At 37.0% G+C, this 25,353-nt stretch overlaps 1 protein-coding gene across 2 annotated transcripts in view; it reads left to right on the plus strand.

Moving 5' to 3' along the window:
• Positions 1-6,715: 6,715 nt before the first annotated feature.
• Positions 6,716-25,353, plus strand: part of map3k7 (mitogen-activated protein kinase kinase kinase 7) — a 35,772-nt gene continuing 17,134 nt past the window's right edge. The window contains exons 1-8 of one of the 2 annotated variants that reach the window (XM_052095793.1): positions 6,716-7,430; positions 7,816-7,926; positions 8,128-8,193; positions 8,408-8,453; positions 8,839-8,977; positions 19,519-19,643; positions 22,951-23,079; positions 23,348-23,478. In XM_052095793.1, the coding sequence (XP_051951753.1) occupies positions 7,344-7,430; positions 7,816-7,926; positions 8,128-8,193; positions 8,408-8,453; positions 8,839-8,977; positions 19,519-19,643; positions 22,951-23,079; positions 23,348-23,478 (834 nt within the window). In that variant the 5' untranslated portion in view covers positions 6,716-7,343. The remainder of the gene's footprint in view (positions 7,431-7,815; positions 7,927-8,127; positions 8,194-8,407; positions 8,454-8,838; positions 8,978-19,518; positions 19,644-22,950; positions 23,080-23,347; positions 23,479-25,353) is intronic. The other variant, XM_052095794.1, reaches the window with a different exon arrangement.

The following is a 25,353-nucleotide window of genomic DNA, read 5'->3' on the forward strand; positions in this document are numbered from 1 at the left end:
ATAAAGAACAGAGTACCGTGAGTCACAGATATGCAGCAGACCTCTTTCTCTACCATTGCTGATAATGGTAAAACTCTGGCCCCATGAGCTCATTACCAGACAAATACCATTCCTCTGGAGTGTTGGTCTGTATTCATGCTCTGAGATCATTATTATTACTATTTTTATTATTTATTTATTTTTATATTCCATTACATCATTATGAGATAAAGTTACAGGGCTTATAACAGCATATTTTGGTTTCTGGATGTGAATGTTTTGCTTCTGGCTTCAAATTTCAATGGAATTTCTCCATTAAAGGGTTATTTTCAGTTTTTAGGTTGTTTCTGAAGCAATGTAATCATACTTTAACCAATTTTACCTATCCAGAATCACTTTTATTTTTTGCTTAATAATGTTCCTTTTCACCATGGACAGCTATGAAAGTTGACTAACAAAATTTGGCAGCTCTCATGATGAGAAGACGAAATTATAAGAAATCATACAAGTTGGCTCGTACAAAAAAACATATGAAATGTTCTCCCTTAGAGAATAATAATAAACAAACAATGTTATAAAAATTTTCCTATGTTTGACCCCCAAACCTAAACCTAACTAGGGATGTGCAATTGTGATCGACTAATTCACTAGTTGTCTAACAACTGACAAGTCGATTAGTTGTGTCGACTGCTTACATCAATATTTTAGTGATGGTGGTTTTAATGGAAGATGCAATTAATAAATTAATGGAGAGATGCAACTTTTTAGAGCGTTTTTGCATGATTACAACTTGCTATGCTTAAAAGTAAAAAATAATAGTGAGCACAGTAAAACCCTCTGCAAGAACTTTCATCTTTTTATGCACTGTTTTTACAGCAAACAAAGTGTCAAATCAACAATACATTTCAAGACGATCGATGTAGGATATTAAATCCTTTTGAGAGGTGCTGTGAGAGCAAAAAGTACTTTGCTGAGACTTAAATAAATAGTTGCAGTAAAAAAGGATGCAAACTAGTAAGATTATCTTGCAGTTCTGCGCTTTTGAATGTGCAGCAGGAATCACCCTGAAGCACTTTGGTTACATTGAAGCATGTCATTCTTTGATCAGGATGTGCAGCTTTATTGGAGCTTTTCTTATTTCTTACTTTTCTTATTTTGATAGTTTTGTGCAATATGTTATAGGTATTTAGCTTATTTATTTGCTGTATATCTGTTAGTCTCCAAGTTGAAGAGCTGCACTTTGCATCTGTATATCCCTCTAAAAGGCATCTGATCAAGGACATGTGAACATAATGAAGCCTTACACATTATTATCCTTAACACCAACTAATTGACTAGTCATTCAAACAACCAACTGAATAGACGGTTATGAAAATTGGTAGTTTTACACATCCCTTAACCTAACCATGATTTTAACAAGATTTTTTTTGAATGAGCATTCTTAAAATTTTTCCCAAGGTTAACTCTGAACCTAAATCTACAATGATTTAATCATTTTTTTGTAACACAGAAGAAGAAAAAATGGTGTTTCGAATGAAACGAGGGAAGATGTCGACCCCCCATCTTGCTTGGCACTACTTATCAAGCACGATGTTCCCCATCTCATGTGGAACAATTCAGAAAGGTCAGTCTCTGCTGGTCACCATGCTCAGCAGTTGGTCTCTTTGGCTGTGCAGCCAGACTCCAGCTGTGAGCAGCTGCAGTAACTCTGTCACCAAACAAATGCTCTTATGAGGCATTTAAAAAACTAATGTCAATGTGAAACAGTAATATCATGTCTAATATAATATGTGGATCATTATTTTGCTTCCACCATTGGTAGAAATATGTACATTTCAACCAAAATACCCACAAACAATATATCATACCAGCACCATTTTAAAAAGTGTAATCATTACCTATTTTAATTCCAGCATACAGTGGTCCCAAAAAGTATTTGGGCACTTATTCTACATGTAAAAATTGATTTGTGTTATATAACAAAAAATAAAACCAAGGAGTATTTATTTTAAAGTAAAAAATTAAATAAATAAAAACACAAACACACAACATTTCACCATATATATATATATATATATATATATATATATATATATATATATATATATATATATATATATATATTTAAATGCACAAGGATATATTGATTAAAATTATGACAAAAGTGACTGGACACTCTCTGATTGTCAAACTATGCAGAGCATGTTTATCAGGGCTGTTTCTAGCTGTAAGTGGTAAAGCAAGGTAGTTTTTTCATTAATTTATTTATTTTAATATACTAAAAGCTGCGAGTAAGACTCACACATGGCACATGTTATGGGTCAATTAGACAGTTAGGGGGCCCCCTTGTGGCCTGAGAGGGAAGGGATAATGTAACTGCAAGTAGAGAGTTATAGTTAGATGTGCAGGTACACGCATGCTCACAGGGTTTTTTGTCATCATGAAGTGCACCTAAAAATCGGGAGCATTTTGTATAGGTAATATATTCTACTTTTAAGTTAAAGGCGCACTAAGTAACTTTTGTCTTTGTGTCAGTTAGTATTCAGAGTCAGCCATGATTACTTTAATCACTGAGTGAAAGTGTCAAATAACAGAGCGGTAACTGAGATTAAGTGAGTAATATTCGGCTGGTCATGTGACTCTAACATGACAGCCCCCATGTGCGGACCCTCTCCATGTAGAATAAAACAGCTTTTATAAGGTTACTGATATGACTGGAGTGTTTCATTTTAATGTGAGTGCTCATGATTTCCTACATATATTGCAAAATTACAACTCATGTCTTTAGGATTTAAACTTTTTTTATGAGGAAAAAATGACTGACGGCATCTTGAAAATAAAATATGTTGAAAACAAAACGTTAATTCAAGCATCATTTGTTTGCAGATCATACCCTGTTTTGATATTTAATATTCTGAAAATCCAATGAAAATCAGACATTTTAAGTGTGACTCAAGTGTCCAAATAGTTTTTGTGGGGCTGTTAATGTTTGTATATTGTTATAAAAATATACCATAATGATTTGTGTAATCATATAAAAAGGTCCACTAAATTCAGTGTTTGTAAAAACATTATAATATCGTTTACAAGACATTTCTGCTCCGTGGCTCTTTTCAAATCAATCTACAACACAGAAAAGTTCCAGATCCACTATATTTGTTTTGCTTTAGGCCCATATTGTATAAAATACGATGCCGCATCACAATTCCTCAAAGGTCTTTTTTATGTGTGCTGCTCACTGTTGCAGAAGTAGCAGTAGGCTACACTTCAGCTTGTACTAGTACTCATCAGCTTTTTGGGCTGATTTATTCAGCTGGTTTATATTTTAAGTGTCATGTAAATCCAGAGCAAATGAATGGGGCATTTAGATAGAGTTACATTTCTTTAACAAAATGACTGCAGTCCCTTGACATTCTCTCTATTTTGCTTGTCTGGGTGCAGCACAGGGAATTGTTCTACTTGCACAAAATGATCTGCATGAATATTTACAAAGAACAGCCTTTTCTTGTGCTGCACCCCACACGTGCACACACACACTGTTCCTACTCAAATTAACAATGTTTGTCTTATTTGGAACATGGATATTGATAATGCCAAGCTTAAGAGCTTACAGCATCTACAAAGCCATAAACGAAAGACAAATGTGTCAGCTGCAAGAAACATTATGCAATCAATTCAATCAACTTATTAGAGGCAAAATATTATTTCCACTTCAACAGGATGCTGATACTGGCATAGGAAAATGTATGAATTTATTCTAATAGCATGAGAGCAATGCGTAGCCTAGCCTAGCCTATGTCCCGACGTTCTCTACTTGGTTCAACACTTCATCATAAAGAAAGTGATAAAGCGCGACCTTCCGGTAATGTAATCATGATAGAACACGAGCGCCACCCTGTGGTGGAAAATAATACTAGATTTTTATCCGGAGAACACTCTTTTCTTTTCCTTTCTTTTCTTTTCTTTTCTTTTCACAAAACACGACATTTCTGTTGGTCCTTTAAACACTGGCCAGAACTGACCTATAAAGTTACTATTGACAATTCAAAATAATTTCCCGTTGTCGTTAGGTTGATGGCAAAGTGTACAGATCAATTCTGACAAACGTACCTGCCTGTTCCCCGCCTTACAAAATAACAAGCAGATGAGGCCACGTTGTGCGTCGAAGGGCATCATAGATGAAGAAAACCTAGCTACACAAGTTAAGCAAATATCATCTGTTCATAACCCAGATCCCTCACCATATGCCTTCCCCTGTACTTGTGTCTCAGGCGGACGTGGTAGAGCATTCTAATGAGCCATTTGGCTTCTTCGTTAAACCTAATTATTACATTGGGATATAAATGGTACCTATGTGCCCACAATTCAATATATCTGCCATGCATAATTACTATCACTGCATCATCATAATGGCATTATGTTTAAGTGAATTGATTGCATTCATTATAGTGCACTGAAAAGTCCAGATATGTTTATGTAGAGTTCGCCCAGCTTTTTGTTTATTTTTTAATTGTTTTGGTTTAGTATTCTAGGTGAAAACAGTGTTAGATCAGGGTCACCTACAGTATTTACCAGCAATGGTATATTTTAACCAAAAGTGTTAACCAAGTCAGCCAACTGTGTAACACGATGATATTCTTCATGAAGGTCGGGTCTGGGTAAGTTGTTGCGTAATTTATAGCTAATGTTGTAATTTTATTTAGTATATATATATATATATATATATATATATATATATATATATATACATGAGAGAGAGAGAGAGAGAGAGAGAGAGAGAGAGAGAGAGAGAGAGAGAGAGAGAGAGAATCATTTCTAGTAGCCAAAATGTATTAGCTTCTTTTTTTTTTTTTTTTTTGGAGCCAAGCCTTTAAAGAGATAGTTCACCCCAAAATGTATTTTTTTTTTTTTTTTTTTCCATCATTTACTCACCTCATGCATCCCAGATGTGTATGACTTTCTTTCTTCTGCTGAACATAAACTAAGATTTCTAGAAGAATATCTCAGCTTTGTAGGTCCATACAATGCAAGTGAATTGTGATCAAAACATTGAAGCTCTAAAAACATGAAGGCAGTATAAAAGTAATCCATATGATTCCAGTGGTTTAATCCATGTCTTCTGAAGTGATGCAATTGATTTTAGGTGAGAACAGACCAAAATTTAACTCCTTTTTCACTGTACATCAGTCTATGTGTATGATCATGATTTCACGCTAGATGGTGCTGATGTCAAGATTAATAGACCAATACTTTGGCAACGTCACCGCCAATATCACAGTTGGAAGTGATGGCAAAAAGACCTGTGCGAACAGTAGCAAAACTGACCCAACAGTTCTCAAAAAGTTAGATGTTACTAGGGCTGTGTCAATACAATAACATATTGATATATCAATTGGATCACTTCATGAGACATGGATTTAAAAACTGGAGTTATACGCATTACTTTTTTTGCTGCCTTTATGTGCTTTTTGGAGCTTTAAAAGTTTGGACATGTTCATTTGCATTGTATGGACCTACAGAGTTGAGATATTCTTCTAAAAATCTTTATTTTTGTTCTGCAGAAGAAAGAAGGTAACATCTGGGGTGGATTGAGGGTGATTAAATGAGGGAATTTTAATTTTTTGGGTGAGCTATTCCTTTCGGGTATGTGCATATACAGAAATGTGACTATACAGATATATTCACTGGAGTAAAAAGTGTGACATCTAGTCTCCCCAACTTCCTGCCTGTACTGCTGTCTAAATTAAATATATAAGAAGCATTCCAACACCATAACACAGTCCATGGAGCCATCTGTGGAAATGATGTCACCAGTTTCCTGGAGAGAGGAGTGCACAATCGGAAAGGTTGCTTCATCTCAGTAACCTTGCTTGCATATGAACAAACATTATGTTTTTCCAGTAGTGTATTTCCATTGATGAATAAGGATCATTTTCAGCTATCCCAAAATGATGGTTGAAATTCTGGGTTTATTTTGAGACCACTGAGGTCATGTGATCAGGTTGCTCAGCTCAAACTCAATTTGTTGATTAGTTTTATGTTATCCCATTCCCAGGTGATGGCACAACACTGTACAAATATACATGCAAAGGGATTCAAATGCATTTAGATGTTTATAGAATCAGCAACACACATAGGAAACTATGACAGTGTACTGAAATGCTTTGTCATTTTGTGGGGGAATTTGAATATCTGACTATGGACACAGTTTGAAACAGTTCAAAAGTGATTGAGATTTTGATGCATTTACAATCCAAAATGATAACTGTTTTCAAACAAGCTAGTAATGTGTTAACCTCTAAGTGCATCGGAGATGTCTGAACAAACTAGTTATACAACAATAAATCAAACTAAGCCTTTTACCCTTCCATTTCATCGTAACTGAGTCTGCTCTTGTTTTTGTTTTGTTTTGTTTCTTCCAGTGGTGAAGGACAATTAAAAGAGGGCAGTTAGCCAGAATCATACCTCATACAGTCATACAGACAAGTGTCTACTCTTTATTTTTGAAGGTGTCTTGATGACTTGATGTTAATTAAGTTCCAACTTACTCTGCATAATGAAACTGATTCGTTTCTTCCCCTCGTCATTAATACTTCATCAGATAACATTTTTAATCAAAACTGTTTTGAAGACTGAATTGTCTTCCATCCAGCTAGTTATAGGCTACTTCTTGCAGGCCTTGCTTCACTCCAGTCTTGGGAGTCGTTTTCAGTTGGCATGGTCCAGTGGGGGCACAATACATGAGAGCACACACTTCCTGGAGCCGAAACAACCCCACGGGAGGGGGGAAAAAAGAAAAACAAACTAGCCCATGGAGGCAAGAGCTTGAAAGTTTTAGCCCCACATCCGATGGGCCGGATGTTTTGTCCTAGTGATCTTGACACGTAAAGCGGGTTTTATCGCGCTGTATTTTCGGGGATACAGAGAGGCCGGTGTTCGGAACGGCAGCGACGGTGTGGCGTTAGGGAGATCCGTCGACCGCAAGCCAGCAAGCGGCCTGACGCTAACTTATGTTGATGGAATACCCCCTGTACTTTATAGAGACTCTGAGACTTGTTCCCCGGTTGGTCTGACTATCACTACCGCCGTTTGTCACGTCTAATACACTTTAAGTGCGTTTGACGCGCATTAGCCGCCTGGCTAACGATTTACGTTGACAGGTTAGCTTGTTAGCCGCTAAACCAAGTTTTTTAAAGTGACTTATTTTACACACATCACCGTGTAATGCAGACTGTGTCGAGCGAAGAAGTGCTCCAGCTTCCGTTTATATTTTAGAACCCATTAATTTGTGAAGACTGTGGTGTTTAAGTCTATAAAGGCAGTTATTTATGTGTATTAATGTTTAGCTGGCTAGCAAGCTAGCGATGTCTATGCCCTCGGCCGATATGCTGGAAACACCGCCTATGTACCCTTTTGAGGAGATAGAGTATGCTGATATTGAGGTTGAAGAGGTAAGTGACATAATAAACAGACGGTTAAGTTAATAAACACATGCTGTCAATTCTGTGGAAATGTGCTGCAAACATTGCCTTAATAGATGTACGGTCAGTGGGACACCTTACATTTGATCTCAGAACCATAATCTCAGTTTTTTTTTTTTTCATACATTTTCTTTTTATATGTTTTTCATAGTTAAATAATATGTTCTAGTGAAATACGTATTTATGGAGTTGGTTTTATAAAACACTGTTGTATAGTTCTAGATATCTGCCTGTAGACATCATTCTGTGTGTTGTCCTGTAAAGTATGATTTATTTACTTGGGTTGTTTTATACTGCTCTTGTGTATCTGTATAGATGTGAATGTGTAGTTCATTATGTGTGATGTATTTTCTAGGTAGTGGGCAGAGGGGCATTTGGAGTTGTGTGCAAGGCCAAGTGGAAAGGTAGAGATGTGGCCATCAAGACCATAGAAAGTGAATCTGAGAGAAATGCCTTCATTGTGGAGGTACTGGCGTATTCTCTTAATTTCTTGTTCACATGGGTGATTTGGTTTAGAAACCTTAAAGTCATCATTATCTATCATGTGTGTACACTGTGATTTTAAGCTTTCATAGTAGTTAAATAGACATTTTGTTTACTTTGGGCTATTTCAAATAAAATATTATTAAGTTTTCAATGACAGTGTTTTCAATTCTGTCTCTTCTAGCTTCGACAGCTGTCTCGTGTAAATCATCCAAACATTGTGAAGCTGTACGGTTCCTGCAGTAACCCTGTAAGTCTCTTCATCATGCAGGCTTCATGTTAGTTTGAACATGATTCAATGAGTAGATCTGTAATGTGTATCTATTTGCAAGTTGATATGTAAATTAATTCGTGTATTGTCCCTTTGGGCCATGAAAGTGTTTGCAAAGATCCAGCCAGATGCTGGTCCCCATGAAAGGCCTGTAAATCAAAGGTTAATGATCTTTTACTGAATCTTCCTGCAGGTATGTCTGGTGATGGAATATGCAGAGGGGGGTTCTTTGTATAATGGTAAGTTTTCAGTAGGTTACGTTGGGCCACATGTTCTCATCATAGAACAATACAAGAAAATTATAAAATGTAAACTTAATTTTTACATATTCATATTGTATTTCAAATGCAATATTTTGTAATTTGACCTGTTCTTTGATTTCTTCTATGGACCTTTGTTTATAAAAAAATAAATTAAAAATAAGTTGGTTCTAAAGTGATCTCAAACCCCAGGCCTTTAGTAGTACATGTTAAAGTTGCTGTCAGTGTCCAAGCGCATGTGCTATTCCTGAAGTAGCATTTGCGTTATGGTTTTTAAACTCACCCAAACTTGATGCAGGTAAACGAATGAGTGATTTACCATGTATTTGTGGTTGTGTTTATTACTGTATTCTGTGTTTGACAGTGTTGCACGGTGCAGAGCCTCTCCCTCACTACACTGCATCTCACGCTATGAGCTGGTGCCTGCAGTGTTCTCAGGGGGTCTCCTATCTCCACGGCATGAAACCAAAGGCTCTCATTCACAGGGACCTCAAACCTCCCAAGTATGCGCCTCCGTCCTTCCTCTCTCATGTCATTTTTTTATTTTTCTGACTTCCACACACACATATACACACACACACACCCTCCTTCAGTTATTTCACACTCACATTCACTGACAATTCCCAACAGTCCTCATGTCCTCCCTCCTCTCAACCCTAAAGCCAAGCACTAACTACACGACTTGCAGTAGGCAACCTGCATCTCACAGTTGTGTTTTCCATTGTGCTGGTGTGCATATTACACAACTGATCGCAGACTGAGTGTATAAACTACACAACCATTCGTCCCCGGCTGAGGCCCTGAATACACCTGGTATTAAGATGTGTTTTGGGTGATCCACTCAAAAGTGTACATGCAAGACACATCACCATCACACTTGGTTGTCTCTTTTGACCATTTGTGTTTGGATTTTGAGCATCTATGATTTCATGAGGACATCAATCACTGCGTCTGTGTATTACTGAATGGTAATAAAAGTGCAAAAATGTAGGCAAACAGTGGGAAAGCCCTTTGGAATTAGCTGGTTTTCTGCATTAATTGGTCATTAAAAGTGATCTCATATTCACCAAATTCACTGGTATAGACAAACAAGATAGTGCTTAAGATAACAACACAGACAATTATAATCTTTCATGTCTTTATTGAACACCTCTATTAAACATTCTGTGCTGTAGAAAAAGTAAGTAAACCCTTGGATTTAATAACTTGTCGATCCTTCTTTGGCATCAATAATATCAACTAGAGGTCGACCGATATGGCTTTTTTCAGGCCGATGCAGATCTTTTGAACTCCGGGTCGGCCGATGGACAATAAATGCTGCAGATTTATTTTGGCCGATATGTGCTTGTTTTTAACCTCCTTATTTGAACCTTTTATTTGAAAGATAAAATGTAACCACAAATAATTACTTAAGATAGACAAAATTTCTCAACAAAAACATTTATTGAACACTTGACCAATCTGCACTTGTACACTTAAATTAAAAATGTATAATGTAAAAACATATTGTATAAATAATGTATAACAAATATATTAAATAAACTAATATAGGCACAGTGATTTAACTTCAGGAAGGTCTACTAACATTACTGTTAAGGTGTGGTCTAAAAAGAAATCTAATAAAGTAATCAATTGTAAAATAACACTGCATAGTTTATCATAGATAGATTAATGCTTATTAAAGCAGAAGTTATTCATTCTAGAGCTGTAAGTGATTTTCTCTTTGCCTTTTGTTGTTTGATTCGCAGTAATGGCTCAATCGTCAGCATGTTTATTAGACTGCTTCCCCTTTAAGACCAAGAGTGCAGATCTAATAGGCTCCTGATGCACCATATTTTCTCCCAACTATTTCCATAACTACGTCCATTTAAGACATAAACTGTGTTTAAGTGAATCTCCAAGCCATTTTGACATATTTTTGTGTATAGTTGATCATTTAGACACGCACATGAAACCCAAAGTAGCCTGCTTGTCTCGTTGCGGTCTGTTTCGGAGCGCGCGCCGCCTTGGGAACGGTATCTCTTGCGCTCTTTTTATTATTAAACGCAACAGTAGCTATACTGAAATGGCTGGCGAGATAAAATAACTTTCTCTTTATAGCAATAATAAATGTATTTTCTTAATTTCTCCAGTACCGTCAGCAGAACCGATAACGTCCAAGCTTACCAAAGCCAGTCCTTCACTAGCCTATAGTGCGTTGGTATCTTTTTTTATTACTTATTTCTCTGCATTTAGTGACAACCCTCTCAAATATAAGACACACAAACAGAACAAATAAAAGTCTCAGATTCACTGTCTGTAATTGCAAAATTCTTGCTTACTTATTGTGACATGATAGCAACCCTTCTGCTGTGATAATGCAACTTCAACTACTCTATCAATATCCAAAGTAGCCGAACGTCATGTCGCCTATCGTGTTTGTCGCGTTTTTTCTCGAAGTTGGCAGTAACATATCAAAAGTTTTTAATTAAATATAAAGGAGTTTAATCCTTACCGTTTTCTCCAAGGAACTTAGCTCCTTCCTTAGGCACTGGATGAGGCCTGCTCACTCTGCTGGAAAATGACTAGGGGCAGCGTGCATTGAACACGTGTTCCACAACACTAGGCTGCCCACAGATGCGCCTGCTTAATAATCGGCTTGATATACTTGGATATTGGCCGATGCCGATTATGTTAAAAATTGCCAAAAATCGGCCGATTAATCGTCCGACCTCTAATATCAACCAAGCATTTTCGATAGCTGCGGATTGGACCTGCACAATGTTCAGATGGAATTGCGGACCATTCATCCTTACAGAACTGCTTCCGCTCAGCCATATTCTTAGGATGTTTGGTGTGAACCGCTCTCTTGTGGTCATTTAACAGCTTCTCTATTTTGAAGCCATTATGTCGTGAATTTACTCTGATGTTTAGGGACATTTTTCTGCTGCATCACCCAACTTTTACTGAGCTTCAGCTGGTGCACAGCCACCCTGATATTATCTTGATGAACTAGGGAATTCATTTTTCCCTCAATAATGGTAAGCATTCCAGGCCCCAAAGCAGCCCATGATGCTCCCTCCACCTTCACTGTTGGGATGATGTTGGTATGCAGTGCACTTTTTATCCCATACGTAGTGCTGTGTGTTCTTCCCAAACAATTCAACCTTAGTTTCATCAGTCCACAAATAATTTTCACAGTTGCATTGTGTAGTGTCAAGGTTGGTCTTTGACAAACTGCAGGCGTGCAGCAATGTTTTTGTTGGAAAGCAGCAGCTTCCTTCATGGCGTCCTGCCATGGACACCATGTCTGTTTAATGTTTTCCATATAGTAGACTCATAAATGGAGATGCTAACCAGTTTCATTGATTCCTTCCAAGTCTTTAGCTGTCATTCTGGGATTCTTTTTTTTACATTGAGCATTTTGCGGTGTGTCCTTTGAGTCATCTTGGCTAGACGGCCACTTCTAGGGAGACTAGTCACGGTACTAAATTGTCTCCATTTATAGACAATTTTCTTACTGTGGACAGATGAATATCTATTCTCTAGTTAATTTTGTAACCCTTTCCAGTTTTATGCGTAGCAACAATTCTTTATCGTAGATCTTCTGAGATCTATTTTTTTGTGTTCAGCATTCAATGTGTACAAGAACAATACAGTTATCTGTGTGTTATTAGTTCAAACAGATTTTGTTTGTTCATTATTGTGACTTGAATGAAGATCAAACCATATTTTAAAACAAATGTATACATTCATTCAGGTTATTCCAAAGGGTTCAGATAATTTTCCTTACCACAGTAAGAATTATAAAGTATTAAAAAACAGTAAATATGCAAACATGATGTTTAGAGCAGATTTCGGTGTTATTTTAGTTCAGTACCTTTAACTGAGCTTCTAATGTGCATGCTTCTCATATCTGTGTCTCTGCATGTTGAAATCAGACACAATATGTTGTGCATGTACAAGCATTCCTTTTTTAAATGTTCTGATTGTACAGTTATTTCCATTTAAATCGCATATAAACAGCAAAGTAAAAACTCTTGTCTTATTAGGCGGCGCTCTTCTGCTGTGGCACCACGAGCCCAGTGTCTGAGTGTGTTTGAAGTGGACAAATCTCAAAACAGTTTGGACACAGTTCAGCTGTCTTAAGCGTCATCCCATTTCATTTAAATCTTAAAAACAATAAAGACATTCATGCACAAACTCGCACCATTTTTTCTTAATAACTCCAACAAACACGAAAGAAAGGCTAGCCTTTATTGTGCTTTTTGCAAAGGAAAAAAATACACAATGAAAACACAAAAAATGTATTATATAGAGTATGGAGATGTGTGGAGAATACCGATCCCGATCCGATACCAGTGTAGTTTTTTTGCATTATAAGTTTAGAATATCTTTACATTATTGTGTGGAACTAATTGGGTGTACACAAACCACTAACTACACATTATCTCATTATAAATGTATAGCTTATTAAGAAACACTTTATTATTAACTAGGATACTGGATAATGTAGCAGCAAAATTAACAGTATTTCCAGTCTTCAGTAGAAAAGAAACCAGTGTTTTATTTTATTTTAGATTTTTCTTTCTTTTATTTCCAAAAATGTTTCAACTTATATCTGGATTTTAAAAGATTCAGATCTCTTTTTTTTTTATTTATTTTATTTAGTTGTAAGACATCAGTCCACTTTTCAGTACACAGTTATTTTTTGGAACCCATTCAATTTATATATAGTAATAAATTGTAAACAAATACTAATGATGACAATAATAATAAATATTTAAATCTTTTTTTTAAATACAACCGTAATATATTTAAGTTGTGCACTTTTTAACCCTCATGCTTTTAAATTGGACATTCCATCCAAACTCTCCAGGAAGTCCTTTATGTGTCTGTTTGTAGGCAAGTTCATAGTAGTTTAATTCGCTTTCTATTCAAATTCTGGTCAAATGCACCGGTGCCGTTATAAATGCATATTATAAGTGAACCGAACTATTGAGTATCTACATTTGAGATGTGTTGTTCATGAGTAGTGCTCAAATATTGCGCACCGTCAAGGCTAAAAATAGGCGCAAGTGTGTGTAAACAGAGCAGCACCATTCACTGGCACTGTGTGTGCATTTTATATATTTACTTCTTAAAAACAGCCTTTTGTGATTCACAGAGCTATTGCACGTCTTCAAGTGGCTGATCACTTCACTTCGAAACTAGGGCAAACTAGTGAATTGCAATGTCTTGTGCTTTTTTTAACGCTTCTATAAGATTCATTGATATTTTTGTTTGTATTTTGCACTGTTACGTTCATTTAAATTCTCCAAGAAACTCGTCACACACACACATCGATCGCTTGATGATTATCTAATCAAAAGTACAAAAATATGTATTACTGTGAGGATAAAAAATGAATTAAAATCAGATGCATTTCTGATTTGTTTATCAGAAAGTATGCTTACACATACAAGGAATTTGTCTTGGTGACAGGAGCTTTCAGTGTACAACAATACAAAAACAGCAGCAAGACATAGGTAATTAAAAACAAAAAGAATAATAGAAATAAATAATTATACATACATACACTCACCTTCATACATACCCACATACACACTCGTAGTGCAAATCTGAACAAAGAACAAAAATACAGTATATTATGTACAGTGCAATGTATGTAATGGCAGAAGTGGATATGTTGGATAATATAAATAGACTTAACTGTGTATTGCACATAATTATTGCTCAATGTGGTAATTTAACTGTTCATGAGATAGATAGCCTGAGGGAAAAAACTGTTCCTGTGGCGGTTCTGGTGGTCAGAGCTCTGAAGCATCGGCCAGAAGGCAACAGTTCAAAAAGGTAGTGGGCAGGGTGAGTGGAGTCCAGAGTGATTTTTACAGCCTTTTTCCTCACTCTGGAAGTGTAAAGTTCTTGAAGGGGGCAGGGGGCAGCCAATAATCCTCTCAGCAGTCTGAACTGTCCTCTGTAGTCTTCTGATGTCTGATTTCGTAGCTGCACCAAACCAGACAGTTATTGAAGTGCAGAGGACAGACTCATTGACTGCTGTGTAGAACTGTATCAGCAGCGCATGAGGCAGGTTGAACTTCCTCAGCTGGCGAATACTGCTGTTCTCTATTAATGCAGCACCTATTCAAGAAATTAATTACTTTAGAATTATATGACAACATGTACTTGTATACAGACCTTTTAGTTGTTGGTGTTTTAAATCTGCATTGTTCAGCTCCGTGCAGTGTTCTGCTGCATTCAACGTGCAGTCTCACATGTCAAAACAACCAACACATGGCGTCAGTTATAGTTTTTATTTCACCTCTAGAGGCCGCTCTCATACTGTATAATGACAGCATGCCCTTCCCAGCCGCTCCAGACACAATGAGAGAAAATTATCTGTGTGGATTTTTGCCGATAACCGATAGTTCCAGAAATTGTTTACTGTGCAGATTAATCAGCAAAACTGATATATCGGTCAACCTCTAGTAAACACTACACCCCTGATGGTTGTGAGATCGTCGAAGACCAGTCGCTGCATCAAAAGAAACAAGCAGTGTTGTGTGCACTAGGCTTTATAATCCCAATAGTATTTACAGGTCATTAAAAAAGACATGTGTTTGTTCCAGTTAGTCCATGTTCTAATGGTCTTTCCAATTTGTTTTCGCCCTTGTTTAAAGATATCTATTTTCATCAGTCCATCCACAGCAGTTTATTCAGTTCTTTTTGTGTGAGGTTTTGTAATTGATGTGGTGAAGTAGGTGATTTTTTTGCATGTGCTATTGATGTCTGAAGAAATAGTGACTTCATGTTCAGGCTGTTTTCAAATGAATGGTGTAGTTGGCTAGATGCTTTGTGAAGGATGATGGTAAAATCACTGGTGGTCAGATAAGTTACTCCTATTAATAAACTTGGAAATAAGTGGTAAGTGGTTGGGATTTGAAACATTACGACCCTATGTGCATAAGTGCTGCCAAAAATGCAGGCATTACTAATATTAATATACATTTTTACTAGTCCAAATTAGAACTGTAGTACTAAAGTGTAACAACATTATCAACATGGCTCAACATTCTGTTTTTTAGCCTAATGTTAAGGGTTAATGCAATATTTGTTGTTTGTAATGCCTGTGGTATTGACATTTTTCAATTTACCTTTGCTGTTTTCTAAGTGCTAGAGATTAAAATGTAGCTGGACTGTTCTGGATGGCCATCGATCATAAATAAGGTCCAGTCCAGGTCTCAGAAGGTTTATGTTTTGGAGTCTTGCACTACATCACTAACATAATGGCAGCATACAGTGTTGTCCAGGCCAGGGCTGGTTATTTATGAGGCTCTGTTTGTAAAAGGCCCTGGTAGCACACAATAGAAATGACCAGCTGGCTTTTCTCCCAGACACCTAAAATGAAGTTCTCCGAAAGATCTGGGTTATAACTAACATTTAAAATATTACAGCTCACTAAAGCTGGCATCTAACCCTTGTGAACTGATCGTAAGAGCCTTGACTATGTTTAATCAGACTAAAGGACAATTGGTGGGTTGTCAATTGCCATACATATGCATTTAGTATTGCTAGAGTCACATATTTGTGTTCCTGGGGTTTCAAAAATATGTGGTCTCAAAACCCAAATATGCGGTGTCGAAATCGAATCGACTAACATTGCTGACTAACCAAAATTAAATATGAGTAGGGCTGTCAAATAAAATAAAAATAAAAAAGCATAAACTGTGCATTTAAAATTTTGGATGTGTAGGGCCCTATGAAATCCGTTCTTCGAAATTCTGTTTTTTCTGATTTATTTGCATTTGTTTCGGATTTTTCATTTTTAACCAATATTTGTAAAATGTAAACTATGTGTACAAACAATTGCAATATGTCTATTATTTTTTTTTAATTCAGACTGTGGATACATCCAGGATTGTGTAAATTCTCAGCACTCTCAAAAGTTTTCAGGGCAAAAATATAATTAAAAAAAATAAATTGCAATAAATTATTCAAATAAAAGTGTAGCTTAAAAATGGAATTTAGCTCAAACTATAGTCCTTTCTGGTGGCTCAATGCCCTCAGTTAATGTTATTTAATTCATTTTAAACATGTGCTGCTTTCTTGGACATTTCCCATCTTTCACAGACATCTCCATTGAAGTACATGATGGTAAGGTGCTTGGTGTTAAGCTCAGTAAGAGACTCTGTCTTGTCAGTGAGGAGTGTCTTGTACTTGCGGAAGCTCCTTTCACAGTCAACTGATCTGACTGGAAAATACATGTAGGACATTGCCATTCTGCAACCCTTGGAAATCGTTGGCTTGTGCCTTTCCAGTAGTCAGCTAGGTCCAGGGAGGTTGAGAGGGCTTCATTTCAGACACAGTGTTGATATGCAGCCCACTCCTCACTGAGCTCTGGAGATGGGCTCTTCAGAGCCCACAGAGTACCATAGGCCACAATATACCTCACCATCGCAGGTGCCTGTCTGGGATCAAACACTCTGATCATCTTGTAGATCTCTCTGGCAGTATGGACATCCCAGTGCTTTGAAAATTTTTCAAATGCAATGTGAAATCCATCATGAAGGTGATCAAGTACATCCCTCTTCGGTTGCATGGCCATTTGGTTCAGTAGCTCAGCAGTTTTGGCCCCAAAGCCATGGGTTTTGGCTGTTCCATTAACTAGGTAGGAACCAAGATCCTCCATGATGTTATAAGCAGAGACTGCTGTGGGAGTGTGGGTGCCCTCAAGCACCCTCAGAGCTGTAACTAGTTTGCCTCACCCCTCAAAGATGAAGGTCAGCTTCACCTGCAGGGCCTCTAGCTTGTCATCTGTATCAAGCAGTTCAAGGATGTTTCTAACTACCTGAGCAGAGGAATTCTCTGCCATAAAAAAAACTCCTTGTAGAGATGGACATGGTCAGCATGGAACTGAACTGATTCGAACCAGCTATTCCATCTTGTATTTCCCAGCTCAGGAGGTACCTTGTGCTTCACAGCCTCCTTCATTGTCAAAAAGCACAGCCATCTCCTCTTTCTTGCAGGTTTTTTGAAGAAAGCAGATTTCACCCACATCACTAAAGCTGTGACCTCGCTGAAGTATTTGTATTGTTGCCAGGTCTCTCCCACCAAATTCATGACATGGCACAAGAAGGTTGCATGCACACTCTTAGCCATTAGACCCTTCAATACATCTTTGTAGGCTTTAAGACAATATGATGCATTGTCAGTTACCACGGCCAGAATGTCATTTAAGTTCACCTGACTGTTGTGGAGAGACTGCAGCACTGCATGAGAAAATGATGAATAGTTGCAGCTCTACATGATCACATCGGTTAGAAAGTATTTGCCTTCATTACCTGTTGAATTAAATAAAAAATAAATAGGACAAATACTTATAATACTTCTTCCAAATAGACTAATGTGCCTTGGGTGTTAATATTAGAAATGTACATGAATTACGAGCAACAGAATACCTATCCATTGTTAAACCTACAATCGATTTACTCGACTTAAAGCTAATGTTAATTTAATAAACACTCACCTATTACAATGTTGAGGACACTCTGATCTCAGTCGCCTGAGGTTTCATCGACGACAACAAAGATCTCTTGCAGCACTTTTTGCATGTGTTGGTCAAAGACGCAGCAGGTTGTCTCAGGCTACTTCCATTTTCTGGGAGTGTGCCTCCCTGTTTGCACTGCTTCATAAGAAAGGGACGCATCTTCTTAATTTTCTCAAGTGGTATGTCCGTCTCCACACACATTGCAACAAAATCCTCTACAAACGCACGTCTAGCATCTATAGATGATGAGGTAGCATCGATATAAACCTAGAGGGCTGAGCTACTGGTAGTTGATTTCGCCTTGTTCTTGAGATGGACTCTCGATTTTAGATGGTCATTGCACGTATCTTTATGAGTCCAGTCAAGAATGTGTTGGCAAAACTTACAGAAAAGCTGTTGGCCAGATTCATAGTAGTCATTGGGATATTGTTCCGCCAGGTACTTGGCAGTTAATTGTGTTTTTCTTAATTTTTTTAGATGCGGTTGTCTTACCGGAGGCAAATCATTTAGACATGTTTCTTATCAATGATGGCAGTTCACGTGTGAATATGAATATTAGGCTAGACACAGCGCAGCATATATAGTTTAACAGAAACCATTTGATTCAAGATGCTTTTTAAAGTTCTTTTTAATTAGAAACGGCATTTAAAAAACAACGCTCCAGCTCAAGACGCTGAATAAACAAAAACAAAAAGACATTCATCTAGCGCAGTTTACATAGAAAAGCAAATGGATGGTTGCAAAAGCATTTCTCAGATTAAGCAATGAGTTTTTTAAACGCTTTTCAGGAAAGGAGTTCAACTTGGAAATGTGTGTCTCGAGATTCTCTCATTCTGTGTTCTGTCTGATTAAACAGCCTGTGCTCCTAGTCTGAGCCGCTTCACCACTGAGTTCAGCCGAATACCATTGCTATCTGTTATTAATATTGCTACGCTACATACAACTGTAATGAATAAAAAACAGTGTGGTATTTTGCTGTCATTATGAAGCTCAAGTCTGGTGTAGGATATACTGTGGCATCAGTGCCAGTGTAACACCATGTTGGCTGCTTATTGAAGCGGTCAATTTGTGACCATTCTTAATGTCGAAGCCTGTTTGATAATGTTTTAAGCTGTCAACAGTGGTGTTGTATGCACAGCTCCATTTTAACCACTTTAATGCATAAAAGTACAAGTAAGCATATTCTGTTTGGGCTTAATTTATAAGTAACTGATTTAAGATACTCTTTGTAGGCAACCAATTTGGGTTTGGCCTTTTCCATGCGTTCATGTGACATGTATGGAAGACACACCTAATAGGCACCATTTATTCTTGTTTTAGCATGTAGCTGGCTAGGCACATAGGTTGATTTACTAATAATCACAAAAAATTCCCAAAATTAGGTATAATAGGTAGGATAATCTAAGAAATGTGGAACAAAATAAGGAAATGTCAGTCTATAAAGTGAACTTGCATGTTTTCCTTACTCTTGGAAATATCTCTTTTTGGCTTTATCCCTTTTTGTACATTTTTCTTCAGTCTGCTCCTGGTTGCTGGAGGAACTGTACTGAAGATCTGTGACTTCGGGACAGCATGTGACATTCAGACACACATGACCAACAACAAGGGAAGTGCAGCCTGGATGGCCCCAGAGGTGTTTGAAGGTAGGATTCTAGAACTTCACAAGAAGCTCAACAACAGCCTAAAATCACTATGTCCAGGCCTGGAAAAGTCATGGAAATTATTTAATCCATAAAATGTAATGGAAATTAAACATGCACATTTACTTATGCTTCGCAATATTTCATAGCTTAGAAATTGCTCTGTGTGTACAATCCCTATAAAATTATTTAAAAAAAAAAAATTATCCACAAACAACTGGAAAAGGTTATTGAAATTAATTTGTCAAAAGATATGGGAATCCTGATTGGTTAATGGACGAATCTGTCTTTACATGACTTTGAGGTCAAAACTGATGCACTCTTCCCATTCACACTCCACTTCCCATTCTCCTTTTCTCCTCTCTCATTAATTTGCTTAGCTTTGTCCACTGCAGTCTTCACTATTACTATTATAAATGTTTCCTTAAGTGGAATTTGCTGGTCTATTTGATGGATGAAACCATTACAATTTAATGCTTGAGTTCGCAGTCAACCGCTAATGCAGGGGTTTTCAAAGTGTCAGGCACGCCTCCCCCATCAAATCATTATTTCTATTTTTTATATATATATATATCACACAGACACACGCATAAAAATTATTAATTTTAGACCGCTCTCCACGCCTCCCCTGACATGCTCTAGCGCCCCCCCCGCTAGAGCATTTCAGGGAGGCTCGGAGAGCGGTCTAAAACAATTATGAGTGTGTGTGTGTATGTGTGTGTGTGTGTGTGTGTGTGTGTGTGTGTGTGTGTGTGTGTGTGTGTGTATATATATATATATATATATATATATATATATATATATATATATATATATATGTATGATTTGAACTATTATATGAAATGTAATGCCATATTTAAACAGTTCTTAAAATAATTAGCAAAATTACAATGGAGGGGATGGGTGGAGGCGCCATCATGTAAAAAGTCTGAAGGGAGGTCCACTGACTTTGACATTGAAAACACCTGCACTAATGGGTTTAAATTTTACCAAACACATTCAGGGGCACTCAGCTGTTATGGGGGTCGGAGGAAACATCAATTAGTAGCAGGTTGTTATCTTTTTTTTTGGGGAGGAGCAGAATTCTCATGCTATTATACCACCAGTGCTAAGGAGAGACAGCACTCCTCATTTGTCACTCTGCAACCTTATTATCAGAAGACCGGAGCAAGGCAGTGTAAAGACATAGAAGCGTGAGGCACTGTAATTTAAGAATAATAAGAGCAACAATTAAGGCTCTCTAGGGCAGCATGAGAGGAAATTAGTTTGTCTGTTTAAAATGGGCCGACAACATAAAGGCATTCCCACCCTTAGATGGTTGAAAATGTGCTTATGGGAAATAGTTTGCATTCTTAAAGTGTGGTAACATTTTTGATTTTATTATATTTGAGAAATTCCATGCAAATGTCAACCTTGTCATGGAAAAATACTCTTTTACTAGAGATTAAAGAGGCTTTTTAAGCAAATTGCATTGTTTATTTACTATACATAAGGTTTTGCAACAATACTAAAACAATATTTTGCAACCAGCCATATTTAATGATTTCAAAAGAGAAATCAAATGATTAAGTCAGATGTCCCAATGAAAATGATTAAATGTTGTTTAAATATTGCTATTCTGACATATTATGATATGATAAACATTTAATAATATATAGCTACTTATTGTTTGCCCCATTCACTACAGACAAAACTAAAAAGTAAATAAAATTTCTCTTTAGTATTTCTTGCAGTGAATGTTAAAGCATTATAGCATTAGTTCACCCAAAAAGGAAATGTCTTATCATTTATTCACCTTCATGCCATCCCAGATGTATATGACTTTCTTCTGCAAAACACAGAGGTTTTTAGAAAAATATCTCCGCTATGTAGGTCCGTACAATGCAATTGAAAAACATTTAAAGCTCAAAAAAGCACATAAATACAACATGAAAGTAATCTATAAGACTCTAGAAGTAGTTTAGTCAATGTCTTATGTGCTTTTGGAGCTTCAGAGTTTTGGTCACCATGCACTTGCTATGGACCTACAGAGCTGATATTTTCTTCTAAAAATCTTAGTTTGTGTTCTGCAGAAGAAATTAAGTCATACACATCTAGGATGGCATGAGAGTGAGTAAATGACAGGAGAATGAGCAATGTTCGTGACGTCACAAAACATTGCTCATTTGTATTTACACATCCCACGACTTGCGTCATAGCACCCTTGGCCCCGCCCCCTGGTGCACAGTTCAAGAGAGGAAGCCTTGTATGGCAAACTTTTCCTAACATAACACCAAAGGGGACCCATCTGGACTATATTTAATTATTTGTATATAACCATGAACTAGGCAGACTGTTTGACCGCTGCCATGTATCTCACCGCTTTTAAAAAATGCTCTCAATTTACAACTCTGAAAGGCAATTCTTGACATGTGGCCTTGTTAGGAGATGATCAATGTTATTTGCTTCACCTGTGAGTGGTCATAAAGTTTTAGCTCATCAGTGTATGTAAACATGTACTAAAATTGACATCTTTGACTGTTTTGATGTGTTTCCATCAATGTGTGCCTCAGTGCAAGATGATATTGTATGTATGTATGTATGTGCGTCTAGTTTCACTGCTCTGGACTATTTTTGTGCATTTTTTTTTTTTTATAATTTTTTTTGGTTTATGTCAGAATGGATCACTTGTGAACCATAATATGATTCAAGCTTTGCAAAGGAACTGCCATTGAAGAACGGAGCAGTTGAAAACACTTGGACCCTATCAAAAACGTAGGCCTATTAGGCCTAAGTAAATAGTTTCATTCATTAATATTTCAAATGTTATGACTGGTTGATAGTTTATGGTGCTGAGTGATAACAGTTGTGCTTGAGATGAACAGCTTAGTATATTCGGATATAATGTGTTGGATTTGCATTTTATGTAAATCCAGTTTTTTGTTTTATAATGTTGTGGAGCTTGTGTTCATTCTCTTCTGATTGAGCTTGCTGAATTTGTGGGGCTACATGATGTTAGCTAATCATAACAGTGGGCGTTTACTTTGAAGTTTTAAGGAGACGCATAGGCCAAAACTGAGCGTTTCAGACAGAGATGCAAAAACATAGTGGAAAATTATAATATATTATTAAATTGTGACTTGTTTTGGTAACATAACATTATCATTGGACCTCAGGAATAAAATTACATTACAAAAAAAATAGCACTTCATGACCACTTTAATGTTGTTGTTTTTTTTTTTTGCCTGCTCATTTATTCTTGCTTTTTCTTTTTTTCTTTCAGCCTTTGTTCTCACTGTCTGATGCCTCTGTATGTGTGTCTGTGTTGCAGGCAGTAACTACAGTGAAAAGTGTGACGTGTTCAGTTGGGGTATTATTCTCTGGGAGGTGATCACTCGCCGGAAGCCCTTCGATGAAATAGGTGGCCCAGCTTTTCGCATCATGTGGGCTGTGCACCGCGGTGAGTTTTGTGAATGCCTACTTGTCCCCTTATCTGAGATATCTGCTGAGATTACTCTCTACATGTTTGCAGCTCCAGAGTTTGTTTGTGAAGTTATTGGCTCAGCAGTCATATAGAAAAATCTTTTTGCTTCAATTGGTTTTACAGTGTGAAGGTCCTGGTGGGAAAGTTTGGGAAACCCTGATCTAGATAATGAAGACCCTTATGGTTATAGTATTTTAATGCTAACACTTTGTGATGATAATTATGGTCATCTATCTTTCTGCAGGCACTCGTCCACCTCTCATTAAAAACCTACCTAAGCACATTGAGAGTCTAATGACTCGTTGCTGGTCCAAAGACCCGTCACAGCGACCTTCTATGGAGGAGATAGTGAAGATTATGACCCACCTAATGAAGGTAACACAACACCGCCACTAGGGATGACATGGTGTGATTTTGTTTTTGTGGAGGTATATAATTAGAGACGCTCCAATCTATGTAACGATACCACTTGTGCGCATACCGAGCTCAGTGCTGTGCTTCAGTGTCACCAGAATGCTTCAAAAGTGTACGTGTAAGATTATTATGGGTGCGCAACATGTAGTTCACAGCATCCAACCGTTTTTTTTCTTCTGCAATGTTTTATTAAAGCAATCCACTGTCTGTCAGATACCCCACCATAAAGAATCAGAAATGGACTCTATAAAAATATTGTCCATGACACCTTACAAATAAACCTTTGGACTATGCATAATAACGGGAACATTGCTTACAGCAGGCGATTATGAAAGTCCTTTATGGGAAAGTCCGATAATGACTACAATTGACATTTATTGTTGAATGCGGTGAATTTGTACAGAAGCAATGCTTTAATAATGAGGACGATTTAAGACGCAACTTTTCACAGCTGTCACCACGCTTAAACATTACAAAGTTGCATCTTAATTCATCACTTTAAAATCACCACAGCAAAAAGTTATTAAACTTACTAGTTTGTTGTTGGACGACTAGTGGTGTATCCTGTCCCATTTGTAGAATGTTTATCTTTCTGTGACTTCTGTCTGCATATTTTACACCTGACATATCAGTCAGTCATGTAACCTGTAGATAAGCAATTTCACCGCACTCGGGAGTGACGTCACTCTGCTTACATTTACAATATAATTTACCTTCTATAGATGTAATTCATGTTAACAAATGATACATTTTTTCAAAGGTCTAAGTGTTCAACATTGATATTCGATCTCTGTTTAACGATAGCAATGCTCCAGAAACAGAAATTTTGTTATTTGTGCCTGGAGTACAAATGAAAACATGCAATATCAAAACGGGACTACATAAATTGTTTATGAAAACGAGATGAATCCAGTTCGCCACACTTGGGTCAATTGTCCATGTCAAGTGTTCATTGAAAAACATCCAATAGCACTTTTTTCCATAAAAGTGATAAATCTGAGAAATATTGATACATTCTCCATTGTTTACATGAGATCTCGCCTGAAAGAATTACCCTTCGTCATCGTTCTTCAACAAACTATGCAATCTGAACAGCATTCGTGTTTTAAAACTGTATATTATCTTATATATCAGAGTCTCGTTAACAAAATGAGCGTGTCTCCAAAGTCTATTTTTTTAAATGTGGCGTAGTTTTATTCAGAATAGCCAAGCAGTGCAGTCAGATTATGTGTTGTCTTGAAAGGCGTAGCCTTAATTTTACTCTGTACACCAGCAGCAATTTTCAGAGAAAATAATCTAGCAAGAACCACATTTTTGTTAGATCATCTTCAAATTTGAAACATAACTTCTTTAGACTTGTGGCTTTGAGAACATTCTGGGTTGTCTTAGCACTTTTATTATTGTTTTTTTAGATTATAAAAACATGTTCAGCACAAAATATTTCCATTACTTTAAACTTTAACTTCTCTAACTTTAAAAAAAATATCAATATATATTAATTCTGAAACTTGCCCAAAGTGTCTTCTGTCAAAAGTTACTACAATTGTGCCCATACTCCAAAGGGTCCAGTAAATACAAAGATTTAAGTACAGGTGTGTCATTTTCATGGTTTGTGCTCAAAAAGGGGTGCGTATCAACATGTTAAATGCTCCCAAACAGCTGCTATTTTTGGTGGATATGAGTCTGGTCTCTGTTGTATTTTTGAATTTGTGTTTAATCTTCAGTTTCACGTGAATTTTAAGTTTATGTTCAGCCCACTATGCCTGGCCATCAAGCACCAAGTGGCCACCGTCCGTAACCATAGCAACAGCTCCATTACCCACACATTCACAAGAG

The sequence above is a fragment of the Xyrauchen texanus genome, chromosome 28 (genome assembly GCF_025860055.1).
Source record: "Xyrauchen texanus isolate HMW12.3.18 chromosome 28, RBS_HiC_50CHRs, whole genome shotgun sequence".
Taxonomy (NCBI): Eukaryota; Metazoa; Chordata; class Actinopteri; order Cypriniformes; family Catostomidae; genus Xyrauchen; species Xyrauchen texanus.